The sequence below is a fragment of the Anoplophora glabripennis genome, unplaced genomic scaffold (assembly GCF_000390285.2).
Source record: "Anoplophora glabripennis isolate ALB-LARVAE unplaced genomic scaffold, Agla_2.0 scaffold1, whole genome shotgun sequence".
NCBI classification, from domain to species: domain Eukaryota; kingdom Metazoa; phylum Arthropoda; class Insecta; order Coleoptera; family Cerambycidae; genus Anoplophora; species Anoplophora glabripennis.
In genome coordinates, this window is record NW_019417028.1 from 400423 (window position 1) to 428057 (window position 27635).

Sequence of the window (27635 nt, forward strand, 5' to 3'; positions counted from 1 at the left end):
AATAACAGGATATGTTAAGTCTAGTAATAAAATATAAAAAAAGTTAAAAGAGAGAAAAATTTACTATGAAAAAATAGAGAAACAAAAATAAAAATAGTACAAACTTGCAAATAACACAAATATAAAGAACAAAATAAAAAGGCAACAAACTATAAAAGACAGATATGACTACATAAGTAAAGCCTTTTTTATATCATTTGCCAAACAACAAAAGAGATGATTTTCTATCTCACTGTACTTGGAAACAATTTGATACAATGGTGATGCTACTAGGATGATACTACATGCTGCGGGTAGACTAAAAACATTATTATTTCTAACTGATAGTCGTAGTACTTTGATTTTAATATTACTTAAAACATCTGGACACTCCAAAACGTTATGTAGTACTTTATACAAAAACATTACTTGAAAAACAGATCTTCTTTTAGCAGGGACATGAATATTGAACCGCTCATGCGGAAACCTGACGAGGATATGTACCATCCAATAAGTACTCAGCTGATTTCATAAACCTACACTGTACTCTTTCCAGAGTTGCAATTTAATTAGCATAAATTGGGTTCCAGACTATTGATGCTATTCTAATTTAGAACGAATAAAGGTGGTGTAGAGCAATCGTAATGTAGAAATACTGATAAAGCTTTTGGAATTCCTTATTATGAACTCCATATTCTTGAAAGCAGATGACCTAATTATGTCTATATGTTTTGTAAAAAATAATGTAGGGTCAAATGTAACTCCAAGGTATTTTATGTTATCGGGTATATGCAATATTATATTATCCAATTTATAATCGAATAGTACATAATTTTTTTTGGTGAATTATTGCATTATCGACAAGATAATTTAAAAATAAGTCAAAAATGTTGAAGCTTTCCTGTACCTAAATCTAACTGTTTTTGAGCTAATCGTCATTTTACGAAAATTTTGGTAAATTCTTTCGAAAATTCCTTATATCTTTCTTCGTTCTGGAAGCTTTCACTTGCTTTTCGGAATACACAAAAAACATAAGAGCGCTACCTTCCCCTATCAAAATTATCTGAAGAAAATTATACTAAGCGTCTCATTTTTCGCGTTACATTTTGAAATCTTAAAACCGACAAAACTTTTTAAATTCAAATGGAACACCCTGTATATTTCTGCATCATATTATAGAAAATCAAATTCTCTTTTCTCCGCTATAGGCATTGTAGGGGTTACAGTTTCAATTTTCTCATATATTTGCGATTTATTTACATTCTCAAGAATATTACGTTAAAAATATCATCAAATGTGCCTTGATTGATATCAAATATTGGTACTGTCATTCAGTATTCTACAAGTATCAAGTATTTGCTCGACATGAAAAATGCAGAATAATTATTCTAATGAAGATATATTGAATTTCATATCGATGGAACATTCACCGTGAATCTAAATTATTAGCTGTATTTCTATGATTTGGTATTTTGCAACTGAAACAGAACAATTAATGAAATGATTTGGGTTGGTTTTCTTAGAATTTTTCTTTAATTTTTAATGTTTTAAAAGTTTTTAAAGAATATCAAAGACAATAAATAAGATAATTTCAAATAACTAATAAATGTATTAATATAATTTTATGATATTTGGAATAAAGATGATACTATAATTGAAAATTTGGTTATTTTACATTTCATTGTTTTCTTAATGAAAGGATGCTTATTTACTCTTTAAGTCTTTACTGTACTTGATGCTAATAATAGTATCCCAATAGAAGGAAATTTTATTTGGTATTATTTTTGTGTAAATATACCCCCTTATTATTTAAAACGTGCAACAAACGTGAAACAACGCACTTTAATCATGTAATTATAAAAAAAATCAATGTTCTACAAGGAACGCTATTGTATGTAGCATGGTGTTTCTCAAGCATGCAAAAGTGGTCTGAAAATGGATCTAAAATCAGCTAACGCAGAAAGTTTCTATATTGTTCGTAGATGAAAAAAATGTCAAATCGGAAATCCTAAGTGATTGGTTTCGCAAGTTATGGACGCTTTTGTATTTATGCTATACGCATTCATGAAGAGCAAAGTACAGCATTTGAGCACACACGTACAATCCGTTTTTTAACTCCAAGTCAAACAAACTGAGCATGTTGTTTCAAAAATGCAACTCGAAGAGGTTTGATTGTATAAAAAGAAGCTTGAAATTGTCTCATATTTATAAAACAAGAACTCCATAAAAATTAGCTGTAGCATTTTGAGAAAGTCGTAAAAACGAAACCATTTAAATTTTGGATTATTCATTAAGCCAAAAATAATATTATCAACAATAACTAATAATAATGAATACATACCCTTACAATGCCTATATCGGAGAAAAGAGAATTTGATTTTCTATATGATGCAGAAATATACAGGGTGTTCCATTTGAATTTAAAAAGTTTTGTCGGTTTTAAGTTTTCAAAATGTAACGTGAAAAATGAGACACTTAGTATAATTTTCTTCAGATAATTTTGATAGCGCAAGGTAGTGCATCTTATGTTCTTTGTGTATTCCGAAAAGCAAGTGAAAGCTTCCAGAACGAAGAAAGATATAAGGAATTTTCAAAACTCGAAAACGGTTAGATTTAATTACAGTTAAGCTTTAACATTTTTGACTTATTTTTAATTAATCTTGTCGATAATGCAATAATATATAGGGTGTTTCATTTAAAATAACGAAGTTGGCAGCTACTTGCGGTATAACCAGAAGTGCTACGTTGATGGCATTATTTTTATTCAAGAGAACATATCTGATAACCCCCGTAAACGAAATTTCAGAGTCATATTGTCTTTGGTTCCACTAACGTGAAAAATTTAGATTTTACGCTCGGTACAGAGGATATAAATGTACTACCAGACGTAACAAAGCAAAAACGATCTTCTTGGTGCATATTCAAAAGGAGTCCGACATAAACCGATCTCCTAAAGCCACATTTCCAATCGGGTTAACGCCGCCGCATCCAATATCCAAACACTGCAAGGGTTCCCGGTGTCGTTCGGAAACAGTAGCTGCGAGCTGCGACATTGATCTGCAAACTGCGTCGTTGGCCGTTAATTACGGAATTCAAACAGATCAAGTTTGATGGCAGATCCGAGTTTATCTCATTACTGGGAAATTGGTTTAGACCGCATGTTGGCGGTTTTTTTTTGCGGCAGCGTCGATGTCTGTGTTTAACTGCATCCCCATGGAAAAAGTTAGCTTGGGCGATGTAAACACCCCTACTACCGATAATTATTTCTAACGAATAGGGTTTTATATTGAATGTCAAAGCGTGTTATAATCAGACACTTGGGATTGATGGTTTGACTGACTTTTTTTCTAGCAACTAGCATTTTCGATTCCTTGAAAAGTTTTCAGAATCATTCCTTTGCAAATCAGAATTCAGACACTACATCTTTTCTATAAATTTGATACCTAAGGGCTTCTTTGAGAACTTCGGCGGAAATTTTCAAAACATAGGCGAAAATTGCATTTCTCGCGCCACCCCTTCGGCTTCTCGTATAGGGTAGTTTGAGTACCCCCGGTTTCTCCACATTGGTCCCTATTAAGCCTGCGTAGAATGATTGAGGACAACTTTGTGATTCCGATTGGAAAGTTGAGCGAAATCTGCTCGGAACTTGGAATACCACATGCATAAACTAACATGACAGAAACTGCTCTTTTTATGCTTTGAAAGCCACTTCGGCGTAATACCCAATCTGCTATGCAGGGCATCACAACGCGACCAAATTACCGTTCTTTTGATGTTAATTAGATAATAATCGTGCTGCTAGTGGAACGTGGTGCAACAGATAGGCAGTTACGCGGCGTAAACCTCGCAAGGACGTTACACGTCCTGTTTGCAAACACATATTTTATTAGAAACCGCCCGTCGTATCAATTAGCGTAATAAAAGCGGTTTGGAAATTGCTGCTTGTTTGAGGTAGGTATTGTTCGTTTTTGTGGAACCGTGAATCTCTCATTATCATTTTTAATGGACTACAACCGTTGTATTGTTCGCTTGCGAATCACAACGTTCTCTGTTGCAATTTTATTAATTTTGCCTGTTTTTAGATAGGTTTTGTATTAATTCTGTAATAGAAAGAAAATAGTTCAAAAAGAGTACGCGATGGACTTTTACTTAAATTCTACAAACATCTAACAACACGTTTGGAAATCTATACTACAAATATATGCTGTTCAGAAATTCATCCCATACTTCAAAAGAATCTAATTCCGCTACTTATGATGCAATTTGGTATAAGGAATATAAGTTTAAACTAATATTTTCCCCTAAAACCATATAAAATGACGTAGATACTAGATGCTTATATGTAGGCTTAGTGCACGTGCAGAATCTAACAGAGCCGGCGCAGGGGTCGCTGGCCTTCACAGCTGACTCGCGTTTTGAACTGTTCAGTTATTTACGGAACCTTGTAGTAGTTGGCGTCGCGTCGATACCTTTCTTTTTTACGTCTGTTATAAATTGTATTCGCCGTGTGTATTTAAATAACTATTTGTAAATTGCAACATAATTTACATTAACAACTATTAGTTGGGGGAAAAAGTGAAGTAAAATGCCAAAAGAGAAAAGAAATAGACGGGAATTACTTCAAATGTGGTTTGACAGTGATCCCGAAGGATACAGGGACATACGTATTAAAGGAAATGACTTGTTTTGTACTGTATGTGAAAGACATTTGAGGAGCCATGCCTCGTCCAGCGCTGAAGACTGTACTTTTCTATGAACCTACAGACGCCTTTCTTTCAAGCAACATTCCATTAAACAAATTAGAGAACCNACTGCATCCCCATGGAAAAAGTTAGCTTGGGCGATGTAAACACCCCTACTACCGATAATTATTTCTAACTAATAGGGTTTTATATTGAATGTCAAAATGTGTTGTAATCAGACACTATGGATTGACGGTTTCACTTGACTTTTTTCTAACAACTAGCAAATTTTTCAGAATCATTCCGTTACAAATCAGAATTCAGAAACTACATCCTTTCTATAAATTTGATACCTTCTTAGGTATCTTCTTCTTCTTTGAGAACTTCGGCGGAAATTTTCAAAACATAGGCGAAAAGTGCATTTCCCGCGCCACCCCTTCGGCTTTTCGTAGAGGGTAGTTTGAGTCCCCTCCGGTGCACAGTAGGACGAAACGCCACTGTCGCATTCAAATTAATCTACACCCCACATAGTTCAACCGTTTCGGGTGAATTTTTTTTCAAAATGTTCGTCTTGAATATTCCTATCGGTCCCTCATTTGGGATTTTTGATTTCGGTCTTAATTTTTTTGAAAATTGACTCCAAAATTCGATTTTTATGAAAAAAAACTAATTTTCGGCGCAAATGTGGTCCTACATGGCTCAAGTTGATGTTTTTCGAAATATTTTCAGCTGAAAATCTTCGTTTTGATAAATATTACAAAACTGTCTGCTTGAAAGTCGGGAGAAAAATTTTTCATATTTGCAAAAACGGTCGTAATCCAAAAATTTTCGTGGAGAAGCGATTTTTTAATTCGAAATTTCACAACCTGGGGAAAAATTAGATGAACCAAAAGTTGTTTAAAATCACTCGAGGAATACACAAACAAATTTTCCAGAATTTTTGGACACATTTTGGGACATTTCAAAAAATGTCCAAATCCAAAAATTTTGAAATATATCCAAAAATTCTGGAAAATTTTTTTGAGTATTCCTCGAGTGATTCTAAACAGCTTTTGGTTCATCTAATCAGCGGTTTTTGTAATAGTGAATGTTTAATCATAATCATAAAACATTACTTAAGGTGGCCATATCCCTGGCCGAGAAATAGTGAAAGTTCGGAAGTACCAACCCAACAGATTTCCAGCCTCAGATCAGTAATGAGATTATGTTATTGGAATATGTAATTAATTGTGTGGCGTCGTGCTAGTTTCGCATTATTTTTACTGATTTGTTATTTACAAAAACTAATATTTATATAATATGTGTTAGAACGGTACCGCTGTTGTATCACTACAATTATGAGTGGAAAGGTGACATTTTTGAAATTTATTTGCTTCTTTGATCCATTGGTAGAACCGATTCATGCGTCAAAAAACTTGACAAAGTCCGTAGCAGTGTAAAACCACACTGTTTATCAATCAATTCGTGAATTAATTGATGAAGAACTTCGTCAATTTATTGATAAATAAATTGTCAATGTAAACCAGCTTTTAGGGAAAGTCAAGTTAAGAAATTGTCGAACTGCAATTGTAAAATGAGGAGGTGCCCCAACGTGTTGGAACCATATGTCATTGTGAGGAATGTCTGGATCTTGTGAATTAAGAAACACAACAACTAAAGCGGGGAAGAGTTCAAACTTGAAGAAAGTCTCCATTTAAATTTTCTTCAAAAAAATAAGGTCCGAGAATTCGGTTTTCGATAATACCTGCCCAAACATTTATTTTACGAGGATTTTCAGTTGTCTAGTACGTGCAGTTTTGTCTGTTTATGTGTCTATTTAAAATAAAAGGAGCCTCATCAGAAAAAATCTTTCGTGTGAAATCTATTCATAAAACTGCGTTCTTCGGTCAAAATCATCTTCTAATAATTCATGTAACAATTGAACCTTATAAGGATGATATTTATTTTTTCGATTTGTGACACAGATTCTGATGACAAATTACAATTCCTGGAGATTGTCCAGAACCTTCTGATATTTCTGCTGGTCTTCTTTTAGATAAATATCTAACCTGCTCAGCAAATTTCAGTTCGATTTAGCTGACAGTAGATCTAGTAATTGGAGGTAGATCAGGATGAATTACATTAAATAACATCTCTAGGTTGCGAAATTTCGAATTAAAAAATCGCTTCTCCACGAAAATTGTTGGAACATTATGACCGTTTTTGCGAATATGAAAAATTTTTCTCCTGACTTTCACGCAGACAGTTTTGTAGTATTTATCAAAACTCAGCTGAGAAAAATTTCGAAAAACATCAACTTGTGCCATGTAGGACCACATTTGCGCCGAAAATCAGTTTTTTCATTAAAAATCGTATTTTGGCGTCAATTTTCAAAAAAATGAAGACCGAAATCAAAAATCCCATATGAGGAATCGATAGGGACATTCAAGACGAACATTTTGAAAAAAAATTCACCGGAAACAGTTGAACTATATGGAGTGCAGAGTAATTTGAATGCGACAGTGGCGTTTCGTCCCACTGTGCGGTGTCTCCACATTGGTCGCTATTAAGTCTGGGAAGAATGATTGAAGACAACTTTGTAATTCCGAAAGTTGAGTTCCGGAAAGTTGAGCGAAATCTGCTCGGAGCTTGGAATACCACATGCATAAACTAACATGACAGAAACTGCTCTTTTTATGCTTTGAAAGCCACTTCGGCGTAATACCCAATCTGCTATGCAGGGCATCACAACGCGACCAAATTACCGTTCTTTTGATGTTAATTAGATAATAATCGTGCTGCTAGTGGAACGTGGTGCAACAGATAGGCAGTTACGCGGCGTAAACCTCGCAAGGACGTTACACGTCCTGTTTGCAAACACATATTTTATTAGAAACCGCCCGTCGTATCAATTAGCGTAATAAAAGCGGTTTGGAAATTGCTGCTTGTTTGAGGTAGGTATTGTTCGTTTTTGTGGAACCGTGAATCTCTCATTATCATTTTTAATGGACTACAACCGTTGTATTGTTCGCTTGCGAATCACAACGTTCTCTGTTGCAATTTTATTAATTTTGCCTGTTTTTAGATAGGTTTTGTATTAATTCTGTAATAGAAAGAAAATAGTTCAAAAAGAGTACGCGATGGACTTTTACTTAAATTCTACAAACATCTAACAACACGTTTGGAAATCTATACTACAAATATATGCTGTTCAGAAATTCATCCCATACTTCAAAAGAATCTAATTCCGCTACTTATGATGCAATTTGGTATAAGGAATATAAGTTTAAACTAATATTTTCCCCTAAAACCATATAAAATGACGTAGATACTAGATGCTTATATGTAGGCTTAGTGCACGTGCAGAATCTAACAGAGCCGGCGCAGGGGTCGCTGGCCTTCACAGCTGACTCGCGTTTTGAACTGTTCAGTTATTTACGGAACCTTGTAGTAGTTGGCGTCGCGTCGATACCTTTCTTTTTTACGTCTGTTATAAATTGTATTCGCCGTGTGTATTTAAATAACTATTTGTAAATTGCAACATAATTTACATTAACAACTATTAGTTGGGGGAAAAAGTGAAGTAAAATGCCAAAAGAGAAAAGAAATAGACGGGAATTACTTCAAATGTGGTTTGACAGTGATCCCGAAGGATACAGGGACATACGTATTAAAGGAAATGACTTGTTTTGTACTGTATGTGAAAGACATTTGAGGAGCCATGCCTCGTCCAGCGCTGAAGACTGTATTTTTCGCCTTTCTTTCAAGCAACATTCCATTAAACAAATTAGAGAACCCCAAGTTCCGTAATTTCGTAAATTGGAATCACATGAACTATCCCTAAATGAACAATTTGATATGATGGATGAAAAAATAACGAGCGTTCAAACAAAAACGTGGTCAAGTTGGTTCTGAAAATTTGGACGTAGGGCGTAGCGTATAGCAAATGAACTTAAACGTCATCTGTCAAAGCGCTACATCGCCGCTATCAATTTGAATATTTTCGTTTTAAAAAACGTTTAAAATGGTGTTTTCTCAAGAACAAAAAGTGTTTATCATAGAGTCCTACTTTAGAAATGGACGCAAGATTGATGGAATATGGAAGTATTCTATTGAGAAGGAAGCGGCCGACCTAAAAAGCGGACTGAAGAATTAAAAGAAAATGTCCAACAAATAATGGAAAATGTGCCAAGAACTTCTGTACATGTTTTATCACAAATGGTGGGAGTATCAGTCGGTACCTGCCACACAGTGTTAAAAAAAGATTTGCGTTTGTTCTCCTATCGTTTAACTTGTCAGCAAGAACTTCATGAAGTTGATTTTCCGCGACGGGCTGTATTTTGTGAATGGTTTTTAAACAACTACGGTGAACTTCATAATATCACCTTTTTTTCTGATGAAGCCTGGTTTCATTTAAGTGGTTACGTAAACTCACAGAATATGAGAATGTGGTATTCTGAAAAACCAGATAACTTTTTTGTCGAGGGCCCTCTACACGCTCAAAAAATTGGAGTTTGGTGTGCTCTCAACCGAAGGAGGATTTATGGACCTATTTTTTTTAATGGTACTCTTACTGCGCAAAGGTATAGAGAAGAAATTATCGCTCCTTTTGTTAACCAGCTGGAAGAAAACGAAATTACAAACTTTTACTTTCAACAAGATGGCGCAAGGGCACATACGGCAGGCGAGACGATGAATATGTTGAGGGAAGTTTTCCAAAATCGACTAATAAGTCTCAATGCTGAACATGAATTTCCACCGAGGTCATGTGATATTACGCCGCGTGATTTCTTTTTGTGGCCTTACCTTAAAAACGCTATTTTTGAACTGCCTATTCTGATTTAAACCATCTGCAGGCTCGACTTATAGACAAGATTCGTGAAATTAACAATACCCCGAGCATCTTAGAAAATGTCTTTAATTCTTTGAGGAACAGGTGTGAAAAGTGCTTGGAACAAGGAGGGGGACACTTTCAGCAGCTGCTTTAATTTATTGTTATAACAAGGAGGGGGACACTTTCCGCAGCTCCTTTAATTGTTTGTTATTGTTATCACGATTATTCTTTAAAATAAAGTTATATAGTCATTAACGTTATTGAAACTGACAGCTGCTATACAGCTCGTTGAGAAATGAGGTTAAGTTGGTCGCTATAAGCTACTCCCTACGTCCAATGTGTCAGAGCCAACTTTGACCACGTTTTTATTTGAACGCTCGATATATATGATGCAAATAATTTACGCCCAGTCAGTAGCATGATACAGAAAAAAATGCAGTGTTGAAAAAATCCAGGATCCAAAACTTAGAAAATCACGTAATAATATGTTTTAACTCCTTCCAATATGCCACGGAAGCCTTGTCTCAACATTAAGGTTTACCGGGTAAGTGGTGTCATTTAAATTTATATAAGTATTTTATCCTATACTTAGCCTTGCTCTTTGGTAATAGTACTATTATGCGACATATTTTCTGTAAACATATTAATATTTTCATTCGTAATCTGACTACGGTCCTGTTAAACTTCGAGTCGCACTATGCCTACTTATACATATGTTTCCATAGTAATTGTAATGGCAAATGGCCCGGTGTATTTAAATCACATTTTAACTGTTTTTGGTAGTGCCATCTATACCTCAGACTATTCAACTACAGAATTGCAGAATCCTATTTAATTAAAGTTGCTACTTTTTCCAGGTTTCTCTCTGCTTCTGTCTGTCTATTGTTTTGAAGATACCAATAAAATATGAAAAACAACAGAAGTAATTTACCTATTTATTAACTTTATTTTATAAATACATTTTACATCAAACTTCACCTAAGAAAACACCGCTGTTACAAAAGGCTATTACTAATATACAGTGTCCCACAATTATTGTGCCCTGAAGATAAAAAATGTTTGTATTTGTAAATATATAAAAAAATATTCTTTATGAAAATTTTTATTTGTCACCAATCTCTTAAAAATGTTACTACTTTCTTGATTTTGAATATGGATTGTTAAATTTTTGACAAATTTAGGATTTATTAGAATTATTTCTTCTTAAAACTGAAACTTATTCACATTTATGACATTCTTGAAATTCCGAACCATATCTTAGTGACGGTCTTAGCTTTATAAACAAATTTGGATACTTTGCGATGGTCAATTAAATTTAAAAAAATGTAGTTGTATATAAAATCGGGAAAGTAGTAGGCAGTTTTAAAAGTTTAAGAACAGGCATCAGGAACATTTAGAATGCATATTTTTTCATAAATTTACAAATACAAAAGTTTTTCTTCTTCATTCACAATCGTGGGACATACGATATCAGGATATTTTTTAAATCTCTGTAAGAATAGTAAGTATAATTTTACTATGACGGTTTTAGGATACGAGAAGTGAAGCCACTGTAATAAAAGTTATTCTGCCAGACAATCAGAGTCATCTACAGGCCAACCGTTAAAGTATTCAGTTCCCCAATGTATTAATAGATGCCGGGTGAGCAAATTAATTACGAATGCTGTATTTATCACCCAAATATTAAAATATTAAAATTATTATTGATATGTAAAAAATTTTACAGAGAAAATATATAAATTTATTTACACAATCTACTAAAGATGTTTTCTAGAAGATGTACTTTAAGCTCATGCAGCGTTTGATTTTGAACATTTTGAGCGTAAAAATCTTAACGGTTCATCGATTTCCGAAATACAAATTACTGGAGTTAAAAAAATTATATCACATCGTTTAAAAATATTTACGTATACTGATGAAACAAAAAATTGAGGTATAACTATGTAATTAAAGGGAAAACTTAATCGAATTGGTATACAAACATGTTAATCAGTGGCGGAGATATTGGGAGGCACTCTCGTTAAAAACCCTAGAATTTCTAAGCTACTGGCAATTATTTTTGTGTAAAATAGTATTGGAACAAAAAATTGTACTGTAAATATTTCTTATTACACTTAGTACTTTATTTAGTTATATTTTATTCATTCAGCTGTGTGATGTGATAATTTTAAACAAATACCTCTTAACTTAACTAAAATAGTAATTCGTAAATGAACTCGTCGTTTGTCGAATAAAATGAAAGATAACCCTTTCTTCTGATTGAATCCTGTGACCCCCGCCACTGGTTCATATACCAGTTAAACACATATTTAATTATTTAAATCATTAGCTGAGGTTTCATCAATCTACGTAAAATATCTTCAGACATATTTGAATAATGTGATATAAACTCAGCAAAAACATTAAAGAGCAGAATCTTGTTTTACAAGAAACGGAGTTGTAAATTTTCATAATTTGCATGTGTGGAGTGATGAGACTCCTAAAGAAACGCGACAATAATGACATTACCTGATAGCCACAGCAATCAGCATCTAATTAAATTAGTTTTATTTTTAACAAATTTGAAGGCTTATAACTCAAAAACCAAAAATTTTTTATTTACCTTTTTTCATATATCGTAATTATTTATTGTCGTGAATATGCAGTCAAACGTTGTCGGTGAAATTTGCGCGGACACCCTGTATAGATATCGTCTTATATATTTTCAACCAGAAGAGATATTTTTAACAAAACTTTAACATTACAAAAAATTAACTTTTCTATAAATTTTAGAGAGCATTTTAAATTGCTTACATTTTTTTAAACATCCTGCATTTATACTGTCTTCAACATCGTCATAGGAAAGTCATGGATCATAAATTTATGTAAATCTACTTATTTTATGATCTAAATCATATAATTCCTAAAAATGCAGCAAAATCTTATTATAATGAAATTAATGCTGTTCTGTGGAAGTGGAAGGAGAGAGACCTGGAAAGACGGGAGACAGGAGAATATAAAAATATAGGTATAACTTGTAGCAAACCTCTTAATACACTGAATTATGTTTTATATTAATATTTTTTTATGCGGCTAACGAACGATTCTTTAAAGTAGAGAAAACAATATTTGAATATAAAAATAGAAAGAAAATATCATTCACAAGTTTACACGACCTACTTCCTACTGAAAAAAGTTAAAAAAAAAAAAACGTAAACCCAATTAAATTTCTTTTTTCCAACCAATATGACTAATTACAAATTTCAACGACCTTTCTAAACATCCGTAAATTTATAAATACCACATTTTGATATACAGCTTCATTCAAATGCTTCAGTGACGGTTATCTCTTTCTGAAAGAGTTCCTTCTGAAGATGAAAACAATATGTCTCTCGAAACGTCAGGAAATGTAAAGTGACGACGTAAATATCAGCCATATTAGTTTAAATTATACACAGAGTTTTGAGTATTCGTCACATATAACCTACAAAGCATACGTCACCTCATATCTCATATCTTTTTAAATGTCATAGCTGCTTTATATCTACTAATCTGTAGGTCATTATTTGACGACTCTCCTGATGAATGAATGGACCTTACGCATTTAAACAATAGCAATATTACTCGAGCCAGTACATAAAAAAATATTTTATTTTTTTGTTTATTAATACATTTTGCTGATACTATGAATACTTAACCTAACTGTACAACAATAAGTAATAAACGTTATAAACATATATTACAAAACGCATTAAAATAAAAATGGCTTCCAAACGCAAATCAATCCCAAGTGGCACGAAAAATACTACTGTGACCTTTTCATTTTCAAGTAGGCAAGTTTAAAATAATGGGTCCGGTAAAATCAGTTCATCCTTATATTTAATAAAAATAAATCGATTCGTGCAAGAAGTTTTAGAAACTTTTGCTTTCATTGTTTCGATTTATGTTCTATTCTTTAGTCGTGTTGAGTTTAAGCCAACACAATGTATATATTTTACCGCACCATTATTATTATTAAACTTTTAGAGACTCCTAAATTAATAAATAAATATGTTGAACTTCGAATCTGGATAGAGAAAGAGATGTCCACTTGGGTACACTATTTTAAATGACATGTAATACTATATTTCGCCAACAAAATTTGTTTTTGCTTCGTCGCCAAGTTGTGACAAACACCAAATTGTTCATTTGTACATTATTTGAGAGATGTATGGAATCTATTCTTCCTCATCGTTGAAAATGTCTTCTAGCAGTTGCTTTGTAATGGTTCGATGTGGGCGGGTTGGGTCCAGCTTCGGCCTTCCATATAATCGGCTGTTGATTACATATAACCTGAGAAATATAAACACTGGAGTTACTGTAATATTCCTTGATATCTTAACTGTTAATAATTGTTTTTTTTTATGTTTGCGATTTTAAATGTAGTGTAAAACAAAAATATGTACATATTTCCATAAATATATATTTGTGGCGTGCCCTTAAAAAAATTGTATATATTGCATCCAATAGAGATGGGTTAAGGGGTACTTTAATTGTAATTATACATAGATTGAAGTCAAAGAATGAAAAAAGTGGCTTATTTGGGAAGTATATTTGTCGCTACGAAAACAACCCCCGCCCTCCTGTTTTCGAGGATGCTGAATCCGAATTTGAGATCCGTTGAATTTCTAATCCTGCGCATCCCCAGTACTTGGCCAAGAAGCACCCCTTTTTTCTCTATATCTCTCCCCCTTCCTGTATTCGAGGATGCTATACACGAATATGATGATCACGACCTTCCCCAACCCTCGTAACCGCTTCTAACGACACAAAACTACCCTTAATTTTTGTTCTTGCCCTAAAAATCCACCTCCCCCATATTTTCGAGAATGCTGGTCACGAATATGATGATCATGACCCTGCTCAACCCTTGCAACTCCTAGAACGGACCAAAACTATCCCCAATCTAATTTTATGGAAGATCGGTTAGTAATTACTACCACCTTCTACAAATACTTATGCTGATAGTATCTACGTCGTATGTAATTAACTAATGTTTTTTTTTTTATTATCAACCTTATTTTTGACCACAATTATTATCATAAAATGGGCTAGATGTTAAAAATAAACAGAACGTTTTTATTACCTTTATTTATTGTGTAAAATTTTTAACTACCGAATAAAGCAATTCGCATCACTAAAAACTGATCAATTCTTAGAAAAATGTCATCAATAAAAAATGTGTAGGAAATTCAAATATTTTCATTGGAATTCTTAAGTCGTCGTTAACATTAGATACGACTTGGATTCTTCCTTGAAATAGAGTCTATCCACACTGCCTACACATACATTTAATTGTTTTCACGCCTTTTACATTATTATTCATATTAAATGGTTACAAAACTTAAATAACTGTTAAACTGTTTAGTTAATTTTTAAACTATAATCGGTAAATCTCCACAAACTCAACAATATTTGATGTACATATGAAGAAATAAGAAAATATGCGACAATAATTAATATAATTTATCACATACACTACTAGATTTAGAGATTCTAGACACTCAGTGTAAGAAAATTTTCTTTTATAATCTATGAAACTAATAGGCTATTGACTATAGGATTTTAAAAGGAACTATGACCTTCAAGATATTTTATTACATGAATCGTTCAAATGGTCATTTTAGATGAAAAAACCTCGGAGTGCTATTAAATTGGAGAGTGGAAATTGGAGATAGGGGTGAAAATGCACCCCTTTCAGTTTATAGGAAAAATTATTTAGAGAATTGAATTTCCCATCGAAATGGCTTATTTAAAAAATTTAAAAGGAAAATTTTATGCAAAAAATCGTTAATAACCAATTTGAAAAAAAGCAAACAATTCTATTTTTTTTTACTTTTTTGCCTCTAGTATTTTTTTTTGAGTAAAGATAGATATAGGCATTGCTTCACAGAAAAAAAAAAGTAGATAAAATGTCCTTCAAAACAAGAGTTGTCGCGTTTACCCCTATACATTTTAATTCTAATTTTTTGCAAAAAAAGGAAGGAAATAAGACGTTCAAGTATTTTCATCACGACTTGTTCGGAGGGTCATTAAATATGAAAATACTGCGGGGTGCTATTAAATTAGAGGGTTGAAATTGAAGATAGGGGTGAAAATGCCCTTTTGCAGTTTTTTAAATATATCACGAAAACGAAGCAAAAGAAGTATAATCCATAGGAAAAATTTTGTAGAGAATTAAATTTCCCATCGAAATGGCTTATTTCAAAAATTTAAAAGAAAAATTTTATGCAAAAAATCGTTAATAAACAATAAACATTTTTTTTACTTTTTTTGTTCTAATTATTTTTTTTTGTAGAATTAGGCAAAGAAAATTGCTGTAAATTCTTATTATTTTTACAACAAATTGGTTTTTACTTAATAAAAAATTGTTTCAAAAGTTTTATTTGTTAATGATAAATAAAGATTTTTCACAACTTAAGTCAAAAATTAAAAAAAAAATCTTATTTTTGCTCTTTTATAAAATGTTTCTTTTAAATTTTTTAAATAAGCCATTTTGATAGGAAATTCAATTCTACACACAATTTTTCCTAATAACTATACCGAGATTTTGCTTCATTTTCGTGCTATATTTAAAAAACAGCAAAAATACATTTTCACCCTTATTTTCAAATTCAAACCACTAGCTTAAAAGCACACCGCGGTCTATTCATTTTTAATTACCCTTCGAACAAGTCATGTGATGAAAATCCTTGAAAATCTTATTTCCTTCCTTTTTTTGGAGAACATGAGAATTAAAAGGTATACGGATAAAAAAATGGACTAATTGTAAGTTTGAGCGGCCATATATCAGTCACTTTTCATCCAAAAATACTTTACAACCTCTTATTTTGAAGGAAATTTTATCTACTTTTTTTCTATGAAGCAATGCCTATATCTATCTTTACTCAAAAAAAAAACTAGAGGCAAAAAAGTAAAAAAAATTAAAAAATCGAATTTTTTGCTTTTTTTCAAATTGTTTATTAACGATTAACGAAGCGTTCTTTTATTTTCATAGCTAACTTAAATCAATCTAATTCCCAGTTCCAATCACAGTTTACTTCGTCAAAGCAGTCAATTGGATTTTTATTCATTTTAATAATTTATGTCAGGCTGACTATGATGCAAAAGAATTTGACTAGATCTTGTTAAGTAGTAGAAATTTTCAGTCATGAAATTAGCTACTTTAAGGGATGGAATATGACATTTTAATCTGGAAATTGTCTTTACGTTTGAGACAAGCAGTTTTGTGTAATTAGTAAATCATTCGGTTAACCTAGAAAAGTGTGGAATATTATTGCTACTAGAGAATGTTCGTGTACCTACTTTAAAAAACAAAATTCTTTAAAAAAAGGCTAAGAACGATATTTTTAGAGGCTTAAACAAGAAGATTTATTATAATTAGATTGGAATGTTAAAAATTTTTCGCAAAAAGTAAAATAAAATCAAATTCTGTCAATATGACAAAAAACGAATTGTGCGAAAATTCGCTAAAAACTAGCGAATTTCACAACTGTAAAAAACTCAAAATTCAAGAACATTTTGCAGATAAGAATGTTTCTCGGTATTATACAGAGTGTTCTAAATATTTATTTGTATACAAATTAAAGTAATTCTCAGTAAAATGTAGAAATAGTAAAAACTTTATATCGTGGTTATTTTTACTTGTTGATCTGTCCAAGGCTGAAGTTAGAAGAACAAGAATACACAATATTTCTTTGAAGGATTACATTATTTAACTATTTAAATATATCAAGTACGTATTTTTGTATTAAGTTTTTTTAGTTTTTATCTATACTAATATTATAAAGAGGAAAGATTTGTATTTTTGNTCCAATCCACTCCGCGGTTTTTTCATCTAAAATGACCCTTTGAACGATTCATGCAATAAAATTGCTTGAACGTCATAGTTCCTTTTGATCCTGTTTTTTAGATATAATCAATACCCTATAAATGAGATGAAGAAATAATAATGCTTTTTGATTTTTCAGACAAATTCGTCTTCAAAATCAGAATTTGATATCTTTATCTAAATTTAAGATTACTATTGATATACAGTGCCTTCATAAATGCCCGGGACATTAGGGAACATAGTCTTTCCTCAAACCAAGCAAATCTATGGACACATCTTCATAAAATGTAATGAAAAGTCCCATATCAATGTAGGTTAGGAAATTTGGTAGGTTTAATACATTTAACATTACAAATTTTTTCAGCCAATGGGCAACTGCGTTCCTTAATGTCTCGGACATTTATGAACGCATGTTACTTAGCTTCATAGTCTTGCTCTGCGATCAAAAAATGATTCGTTATTTAATTGTAGTCGATAAGTTAGTAGCTATGCGACAATATTTACTACAATTCTAACTTACTTAACAGCAGGTACACGCATACATAATAGGAAGGGTCAAGTAAGCCCAAAAAAAGGAAGAAATATATTAAATTGTTAATTAAGCAGATGGACTTATCTTATTTTGATCCTAGGAGTCTGTAGTTACTATATGGACCTTATTATAACTCATTACAAAAAAATAAATAAATTTCGACAAATATTTTCAGATTAACGTATCGAGAAATATGATTCTGCCAACATTTACATCACCGGAAAACTTACTTTTCACTCAGGTCACACCTGACGTTGAACCACCAATCGCAGACGAACACCAACTGGCTGAACTGAGTACCATTGGGACACAGAAACGTCGTCTGCCTGCCGTCGATGTCGCAATAATGCCAACTCTGACAGCGCGTCTCTGTGTCCGCGTAAAACCCTGGGTAAGGCTGTTCGTCGCAGTAGAAGTTCGTGTAGGGAACAGTGCCCAAGACGGGATAATCCGAACCAGGTCTACCTACAATAAAAAAATAATTTTAGTTAAAGGTGTAAGTGTAATTTATAAGACCTGCGATGTACTTTCGAAAGTTGCTGAAGATACACTTACTTACACTATGTACACAGCTACAGACCTTCAGGACTGAAGCCTTTCGTTAAAATAAACATAAATAAACAATTTGTTCTTAGAACAATCATTCAAATATGGCATGCGAAATAATAATAGTAATAATAATGAACAATATGGTCCAAAACAGACTTAAAAAATATTGATACATTAACCAGAATACAATTAACGAAAAATAGGAAACTATGTCCCAACTTATATAAAGAAATAATAACATAGAAGAAGTAGAAGGAAAGGTGGAAGATGAATGATAGACCTACAAGAAATGTGCATAAAACAGAACCTTAAGATCCTATTTCTATAATAAAGAATACCCACTCATTGCATAGGTCTATAGTTCAAATAGTTACAAATTGCACATCTCTAAACCTATGGACGCAAGAACAGTCAGGTCTTCAATTCGATAGAACAGAAGAAAATAAATTGTTCATCCAAACCGCTTCATGGTAGCCACTATGACAATATCAAAATAACGAACATACAGAAAGGGAAGTTATAGATACCCTGAAACTGAGACTTTTATATTTACAAATCAAGATCATATCATAACCACAAATGCCCATAAAACATATTTTAAAAGACGTCACAATCATAAATGATAAATGAAGAAGAAGTCATTTATTTTCCGAAACAATCGATCAGACATATAATATCAGGTTGCAAACTATTAGCAAATGGTGAGTGTACAAATATGCATTAATACCTACAGTAGCTAAAGTTATACATCACGCATTACAATAACAAATACATAAAGACACAAATTCATATTACACATACACACCACAAACAATATCAAAGAATTCTGTGACTAATTTTAAGCAAAAATGATTCTATTTACTTTTCTCCAATTTCCAATGGTTCTTCAAATATCGGGGTTTGACGTTGCCAAATCGTATAGGTAGTTGCTAAAGAGTAAATTGTTGCTACATTGTTACTAGGTAACTTAATAATGAGCAACATGGTTGGGATTAGAAAAAAATTGTTGGTTGTCAGTTCGTTAATTGAAGATATTGCAGCAAAAACGAGGTAGCTGCACTTTTTGGCTAATTGGAGGTATTTGAACGAATTTGAAAAGTAATGCACAATTTTTTGTAGTTACCTCCTCCATTTACTACGAAACATTTGGTCCAATAATAAGGCAACTGTGCAGATATCTACAGGTTGATTATTTAACCTTTCATCAAAACCTGAAGACAGATGAAGGTGAGACTGAAGATACAGATGATGAAGATAGCGGGGAAAGAAAAAAACGTTTATTAACATGTACTTCCATTGTTTTCTAAAATAAAGTTTGTTTTTCTTTAAATAAAATATCTGATCATTTTATTTGGTGCAAAAATAAGGTAGCTTCCAAAATATTTAAAATATAGGTACATATAATAGTGAACATTAAAGTTTGCATTTAGTTAAATAAATTTCATGTCCATCATTAATAAAAAATATATATTCATAGTTTTAGTGGCAAAAACGAGATGGCTGCAAAATTTTTTTTAGTTTTTCAAAAAACTGCAGTCTTTGAAATCTCGTTTTTTGAATCAATTTGAATTTTAAGACATGTTTTTGTCCCTCCTGAAAAATTTTTAATAGCGCAGTTACCTCGTTTTTGCTGCAATGTCTTCAGTTGTCATCATTAACAGTTGGTTCTTTTTTATTTTTTTGCTACATTTGTATTATTAAAATCATGCCCTTAATTTATTCAAATGAAGAATACGCGGACATGATTCTCGTGTATGGATATTGCAATGGTAGTACCGCCGCCTCCGTTAGGGAATATCAACAACGATATCCAAACTTCCACCTTCCAGACAAGCAAACGTTCAATAGAAGTTGTTCCCTAAACCAACTTGTGAAAGAGAAGTTATGTGAAAAAACAATGATGGAAAAGTGATTGAGCTTGTTGAAACTGATCCTGGTACTAGTCCGAGAAGAATTCCATACTTACTGGACAAAGTAGGATGGCTGTGCAAGAGAAAACGGACTGCATCCTTATCATTACCAACCGGTACAAGAACTTCTCCTCACGGATCTTCCCCAAAGAGTTCGTCTTTGTGAATGGTGGAGCAATCATCTGGATACTCTTTCAAGAACCCTTTCCTGTGACGAAGCTACATTTACAAGGAATGGAATCTACAATTTCCACAACAATCATGTGTGGGCAATCGAAAACCCTCATGCTATTTGAATAATTAATAATGAAGTTATCGGACCATATTTCTTCGACGGAAATTTGAACAGTGAAATATACCGGGCTTTTTAGAAGACTATCTTCTTCTACTACTTCAGGACATTCCCCTTCAAATCAGAATCAGTTCTTTTTGCACGATGGTGTTCCATCCCATTATGGAAGAGGTGTCACTAATTTCCTCAATGAAAAGTATCCAAACCGATGGATAGGTCGTGGTGGTTCCATTGCTTGGCCACCGCGATCTCCGGATCTGAACCAAGCAACTTCAAACCCCGATATTTCAAGAATCATTGGGAATTCGGGAAAAGTGAATATAATCATTTTTGCTTAAAATTAGTAATAGAATTCATATACGTTTATACAGGGTGTTACAAATTAGTAGGTCAACCCGTTAACCACATATTCTTTGGGCTAGAATAATGACACTTTTCTTTTGTCACTTTTAATTTCGGACCCCCAAAATACAGGGTGTCCAAATTAAAAAAAAAAGATTTTTTGCGGCTATATAAAAGATTTGAGTCGTCTTACTTATTTAAATTTACTTACTAAAAACCTAACATATCTAAAAAGTTGCAAATCTCGTACAGCAAGCCCCAAATCAAAATATGTGGTTTCAGCCTAAAGTTAGTATTGGTATAATTATTGCGAAGTCAATTGAAAAACCAATAACTTCAGGGTATGTACCAGGCTCGGTCGCTACGCAGCAACTCGGCATTGAAATATTTGAAAAATTTATTCCCATATTTATTTAGCCATACAAACAGACCCGGTCGAACTAAACGTAGAGGTGGTAGAAATGTATACGACCAGTTGAAGAATGCGAGCACCGGCAAAGGAAAACAAAGACAGTTGCATTGGGCTACTGGGAAATAAATCACAGCAGTTGACAAGTGGTTGATAAATTGCCCAACAGTGCAGTGCAGCAATGCGGAATTTGGTGTGATTCAGGTAATATTAATTTGTTATAGGCACCATTCTATTAATCATTCACATTACAATTGCGAAAGGGAGAAATAAGAGGGATATTTTGTTTACTAATATTATTATAACATGGCATTTTGGATACCTTTTGAAACGGAACAAAACGAAATTTACCATCAATATAATAAAATTGTTTGAGGACATAAATACTTAATTAAAACATGTTGTTGGCCAAATGAACATATAATAGAAATTTTCTACACATTATATACAAATTATTATAATTTTTTAACTTTAGCAGTAAACTTTTTTAGGGATGCCTTTGAATGTCTTTAAATTTTATTGCCAAGCGTTTTTTTACATGTTCAACTGACTTCATAAAATCCCAAAAATCCAACGCCGACTAAATTGATGTCGCGTATCCAAAAAAGTTACAATATCTTCTAAACGAGGCCACAAATAAAAATCTTACAAGAGTGAAAAAAATAGAATAAAACGCCGCTTTATCTAAAACAATATATTCCAAAAGCATAGGCGTATTCAAAATTACACAAAAAGTGTGCCGACATAAGATCAAAATATGTGGTAAATTTCAAATAAATATCTCTACAATCACGGGAGTTATCATTAAAAATCATTTGTTAAATTTTAATTTTGACACCCTGTATTTTTAAAATGAGGCTCCGAAATGAAAAGTGGCATAAGAAAAGTCCCATTATTTTAGTCCAAAGAATATGTGTTAATTGCTTGACCTACTAATTTGTAACACCCTGTATATAAGTATATCGGATACCTCGGTGGCCACACTGTATTATAAATTATATTGGCATCTTATACGCATTGACAAAACAATCGCCCATAACAGACTGGATGTAACATTTCAGGACATGTACACATTCCATTCAGGCCGTAGAAATCTTCGAACGATTCGACTGGCGTGCGTCAGCTTCCCATTTAACTCTCGAATTGCATCTTAATAACTATAAAGATGCAATAAACCCGTTCAAGGTGTGCGTACAATGACAGTGTCGGAGGTCCTTGCTCCACTTACACCGCAGGGTCTTCGAAACAACGCAGAGTATAAACGAGAATAAAAAATTATCGAGGAATTAATTAATACGCTCAAGTGACAGCAGATATGAAATTTATATGACAGGCAAACGATTGATTATAACATTTATGAACTTTCCGATGAAAAAATATTGTATAATCAATCAGTTAATTGTTATTTAATTAATTTTATGATGTGATGCCTAAGCACGAACGCAAGAAGTTTTAAGAAAATGGATATTTATAAAAAATATCAATTATTATTATGCATTCCTGCATATCAATAAGTTTCATCACTGGTTTTATATGCCTATAGGGAGTGTCTCCCAACGGATGTTATCTTCAAAATAAACCTACATTTACATCTAGACCAGGGAGGATCTGTTTTGAGGTGGATGTGGGAGGAGGCAAGCAAATTTTTTTTGGATTACCTTCAGTACAACTCACATAATAAAAGTGTAGATCACTAGATCTGGGCGAGGTTCGTAGCCCAGTCATTATAGACATGAAAGAGCCTGTTTCGGGAAAAAAAATACTAATAGAAGCTTCTCTGCGGAATATTGTTCGGAAACCTGTTATAAATAAAATATCAAAAAATCAACTCGAGGCTAGTTGGGAAACTTTGTTTTAACAGTGGTCAAAGTTATGGAAAAGTGGTTTTTTGACTCACGTAAAAAAGCTATTATTCATAGCGAAAAAAAGTTTATACAAAAAAGGTAGGTATTAAATAAGCCTATAAAATGAAAAAAGTCCGATTAAATTCCGATAATTTGTTTATGCACAAGAGCTCAAAAATGGTCGAAAATTGCCGTTTTTTTCAATTGCTAATAATTAATGCAATTTTCATCGCAGACACTTGTAATTCAGGATTTTTGAGGCTTTTTACACCCTTAATAAGTGGTAAAAATTTCAGCTCGAAAGCTTCATTGGTTTGGCGTTGGCGGAATTTGTTATCTAAGAAGATGCTATTTTCAATTCATTTTTCCCAAGCTCACAGGCGTTGTAGGGTTTTGATCATTAGTTGTTTTTGTACCTAAATAGTTGTATTGACATAGGCATTTACTGAGAATTTAGTTTTTCAAATTTAATTTGTTTAAAATTGACTGAAAAAATGTTAATATTTATTAAATTGTTAAGATAGGTAATTATTATAAAATAAAATAGTAACCTCTTTACTTTAGTTTTCTTCGAATTTAAAAAAAAATCGTTGTTGTAAGTTGATTAGAAGCTGAGATAATTTTTTTTATTTATTTAATCGCAGTGACCTTAATTATTAATATTAAGAGCCGAAATTTGGAGAGAGTATACATTAAGAGCTATATTTTCATGTCCTACATTAACATTAAGGTGAATTCAACTATTTAATTTCGAAAAAGAAGATAGCGGCGATGCGTTCTATTACTTGGTCTAGCGAACGAGTGGGGAAGGCGAGGCTTAGCATGCGCGCTTAACGATGTAATAAATATTAACATTTTTTCAGTCATTTTTAAACAAATTAAATTTGAAAAATTAAATTATCAGTAAATGCATATGTCAATACAACTATTTAGGTACAAAAACAACTAATGATCGAAACCCTACAACGCCTGTGAGCTTGGGAAAAATGAATTGAAAATAGCATCTTCTTAGATAACAAATTCCGCCAACGCCAAGCTAATGAAGTTTTTGGGCTGAAATTTTTACCACTTATTAAGGGTGCAAAAAGCTTCAAAAATCCTGAATTACAAGTGTCTGCGATGAAAATTGCATTAATTATTAGCAATTGAAAAAAGCGGACAATTTCGACCATTTTTGAGCTCTTGCGCATAAACAAATTATCGGAATTTAATCGGACTTGTCTTATTTTACAGATTTATTTAATACCTACCTTTTTTGTATAAACCTTTTTCTCTCTATGAATAACAGTTTTTTTACGCCAGTTGAAAAACTACTTTTCCATAATTTTGACCATTGTTTTAACAATGTTTCCCAACTAGTCTCGAGTAGATTTGTTGATATTTTGTTTATAACACATTTCTGAACAATATTCCGCAGAGAAACTTCTAATAGTATTTTTTTTCCGAAAAAAAGCTATAATGATTGGCCTATCGGGACATTTTCAAAATTGCAAAAATGTTTAAAAAATTTTAAAAAAGTGTCACAAACATTTTTATTGCACGAAAAGTGACAGGAAAAAGAAATATTTCAGAACATTAACTTTAAAAAGCTGATCTTAATAATAGCTAATTAAAAACTGTTGATGTATATCTGTATATTTATTAGCTTTATTAATCGCATACACAGTGTTATTAAAATTAATTGGAAAATGTTATTCCTATCTAATTAAGAATCAAAGCAACGAAAAAATTCATTATTATTAATTAACACATTGAAAAATTTAATTTATTTATTCTTTTCTGAAAATTATTTATATTTATGAAATTCTAGCCGACAGGTATTTATAAATTCTCATTTTCTTTCACTGTTCAGTTCCATGATTAAAATAAAATTTATTATTATGTATTTTTTAAGAAGTATTTGAAAAAGAATAGTTTTCGTCGAAAATGTGACTTTTTCGCAATGAATTTAATTAAAAACGATTCTTAAATGTTACAATGAAATAACTAAAGATACCTACACCATTATGATTTCGGCTTAAAGTGACATATAACTTAATTTTAATGACATCTTTTTTTTACATTTCCACTAATATTTTTATAAGTATTAATTCTCTTGTTGCATTGTATGCTTCAGGATTCTAACAACAAATCTTCCTCATTTAATTCAGGGCTTAAAATCGTACATTGTATAACAAATAGGAAAAGCAATAGAAGCTAAATATGCGGAAAGAAATTTACTACCATGGAAATCTAAGCAGAAATACAAATTTAGGTAAAGACATTATATGGAAGTCCACAGTAAACATTACATCTTCCTTGAAAAACGTGTATATTGCATAATCTTGTAAATTTGTTTCGGTATTCACTTTATACATAGCATACGCAAAAAACACATTTTTTGTATACTTCCTACCAGAAAAACTACTTTAACAAGAACAAGTTAATTTTTTAATGTAGGATTCTGCAATTTCTCTGACAGTCAATCGGCAATTGGCGACTCGCACGCACTCTAGATCTTTGACTTTCTAAACGTGGCAACCATGTATCACTAAATATCTCCATTAGCAAGTAATTTAGAAAGATCGGTTATTTTCTTAACATACCTCGTATATTTCCCTTTTGCATAGTGATGAAGAATTCCACTTATTCACAAGCTCAATGTTTTTGTATGATGAATGAAAAAAAGACAGGTAATTTCACCGGAAATCATACATTTGAACAGCGGTAGTCTAGTTACAGTAAATCAACTATTTAATAAATTTTCAATTAAAAGTGTAGGTACTAGCATATTGTGTAGTAGGTAATGTCTATACATATAAACTTTGCGGACATTTCTTTGATCTGCCATGTCAATTAATAAAATATAGAAGTTAGGAATTTTATTATCATAAATTAATGCAAAGTTTTAAGCATCTATTTTATATCTTAAATGGTAAACTCTAATAGTAAAATAGGTGCCACTAATTGTGAATTTTAATGTTTATTTTGATGTATGTGGATAAACTATGGTACAAAATAATACATGTGTTTAAAGTCGATGCGGATAAACGAAAGGTAACTCATATTTATTCAGAAGATTCGTAAAAATTTGATATTTTAAGCAGTTACTTAAAGCTACGCCATTAGATTTGATTAGATGATATGGGAAAACGATTAAATTATTAAGTCCATGAAATTTTGATTGACATTTCTTCCATCATTGCTTCATTAAAACTTAATTAAAACATCAAGACTTTTACATATTGCAGATTATAATTGCAGATTATAATTGCAGATTATAATTTATTATGATCTCGTAGGTAAACACTATAAAGTATGTACGCGAGGTTAAAATAAAGTCATAGTCCAGACGAATTCAAAAATCAGGCCTAACTCAAATTTAATGGGTATAAAATTAAGTAAAAAATACACAAAATAAAAGCCTAAATTTGTGTATTTGTAGAGGTCGAACGTCATATTGTTTATAACAAAAAAAATTAATAATTGCTCTTTTTTCGCTTATGTCTTCGAAAATGAGCCGTCATTTTGAAATTGGGGTCCGGATTGCGGGTATTTGTTGAGCACCCCAACAGTTATTTTTTCCTGTAGTTTCATCCAATTTCAGTCAAATTCGTTCTGTTTATTTAATGCTGAAAATTTTGCACTTTCTTCACCGCTAATTTTGCAATGTAAAAAAAATGCGAGCTTTCGCAAAAGCCTATCCTTGCAGCAAATTTCCTCAGGAACAAAATCGATAAGTATACCGCATGTCTATTAGAGGCGGAGATATATGCGAAAAACTGAAGAAAGAGCAATTTTTTTTCTTTTGTTATAAACAATATGATGCTCGACTTCTACAAATACACAAATTTAGGCTTTTATTCTGTGTACTTTTTACTTAATTTTAAGCCCATAAAATTCAAGTTACGCCCGATTTTTGAAACAGGCATTTGTTTGGTCTAAGTCAAACACTAAGTTTCAAACAGTTACTGACGCCGTCACAATTCTAAACTATTGTTTCCATTTCCAAGATTCTCATTACATTCTGCGGTACCCCTGGGAAAGTTACATCAAATTAATGTTTTTCCGAAACCCATCAATATTACAAAGAGATAAAAGTACTTTAATAGACGTTTTGTTGGCAAGAACAATTAACCAGTTTATATCTCAACAACTTTCTAAAGAAAATCAAATGATGTGTGAAGGTACCAATAAACTGCTGTTGGTTGTAATTGTTCTTGTAACATGTGAAGAATGGGTTGTAAAAATTGCAAATTCCATCTTTCCCATGAATTGTCCTAGCATCTTCTAAATTATTAGTTTACTCAGATTTCTCATTACTTTAATAAGGTATGCAGAAATCAGTATGATGTTCATAATGTGTTTTTCTTAATGTTGCAAAATGTAATGTAATGTATGTAATGTATCCAACTTGTAACTAGCACGTGTTCTGATGTTGCTCCTGTTAGATTT

The 27635-nt window shown here is 32.1% G+C and overlaps 1 protein-coding gene across 1 annotated transcript in view; it reads right to left on the reverse strand.

Annotated features, from left to right (window-relative positions):
• Nucleotides 1–13086: 13086 nt before the first annotated feature.
• Nucleotides 13087–27635, reverse strand: part of LOC108908079 — a 47691-nt gene continuing 33142 nt past the window's right edge. The window contains exons 3-4 of the mRNA XM_018712029.1: nt 18086–18320; nt 13087–13785 (exon numbers count right to left, since the gene is read on the reverse strand). Coding sequence (XP_018567545.1) covers nt 13671–13785; nt 18086–18320 — 350 coding nt within the window. The 3' untranslated portion in view covers nt 13087–13670. The remainder of the gene's footprint in view (nt 13786–18085; nt 18321–27635) is intronic.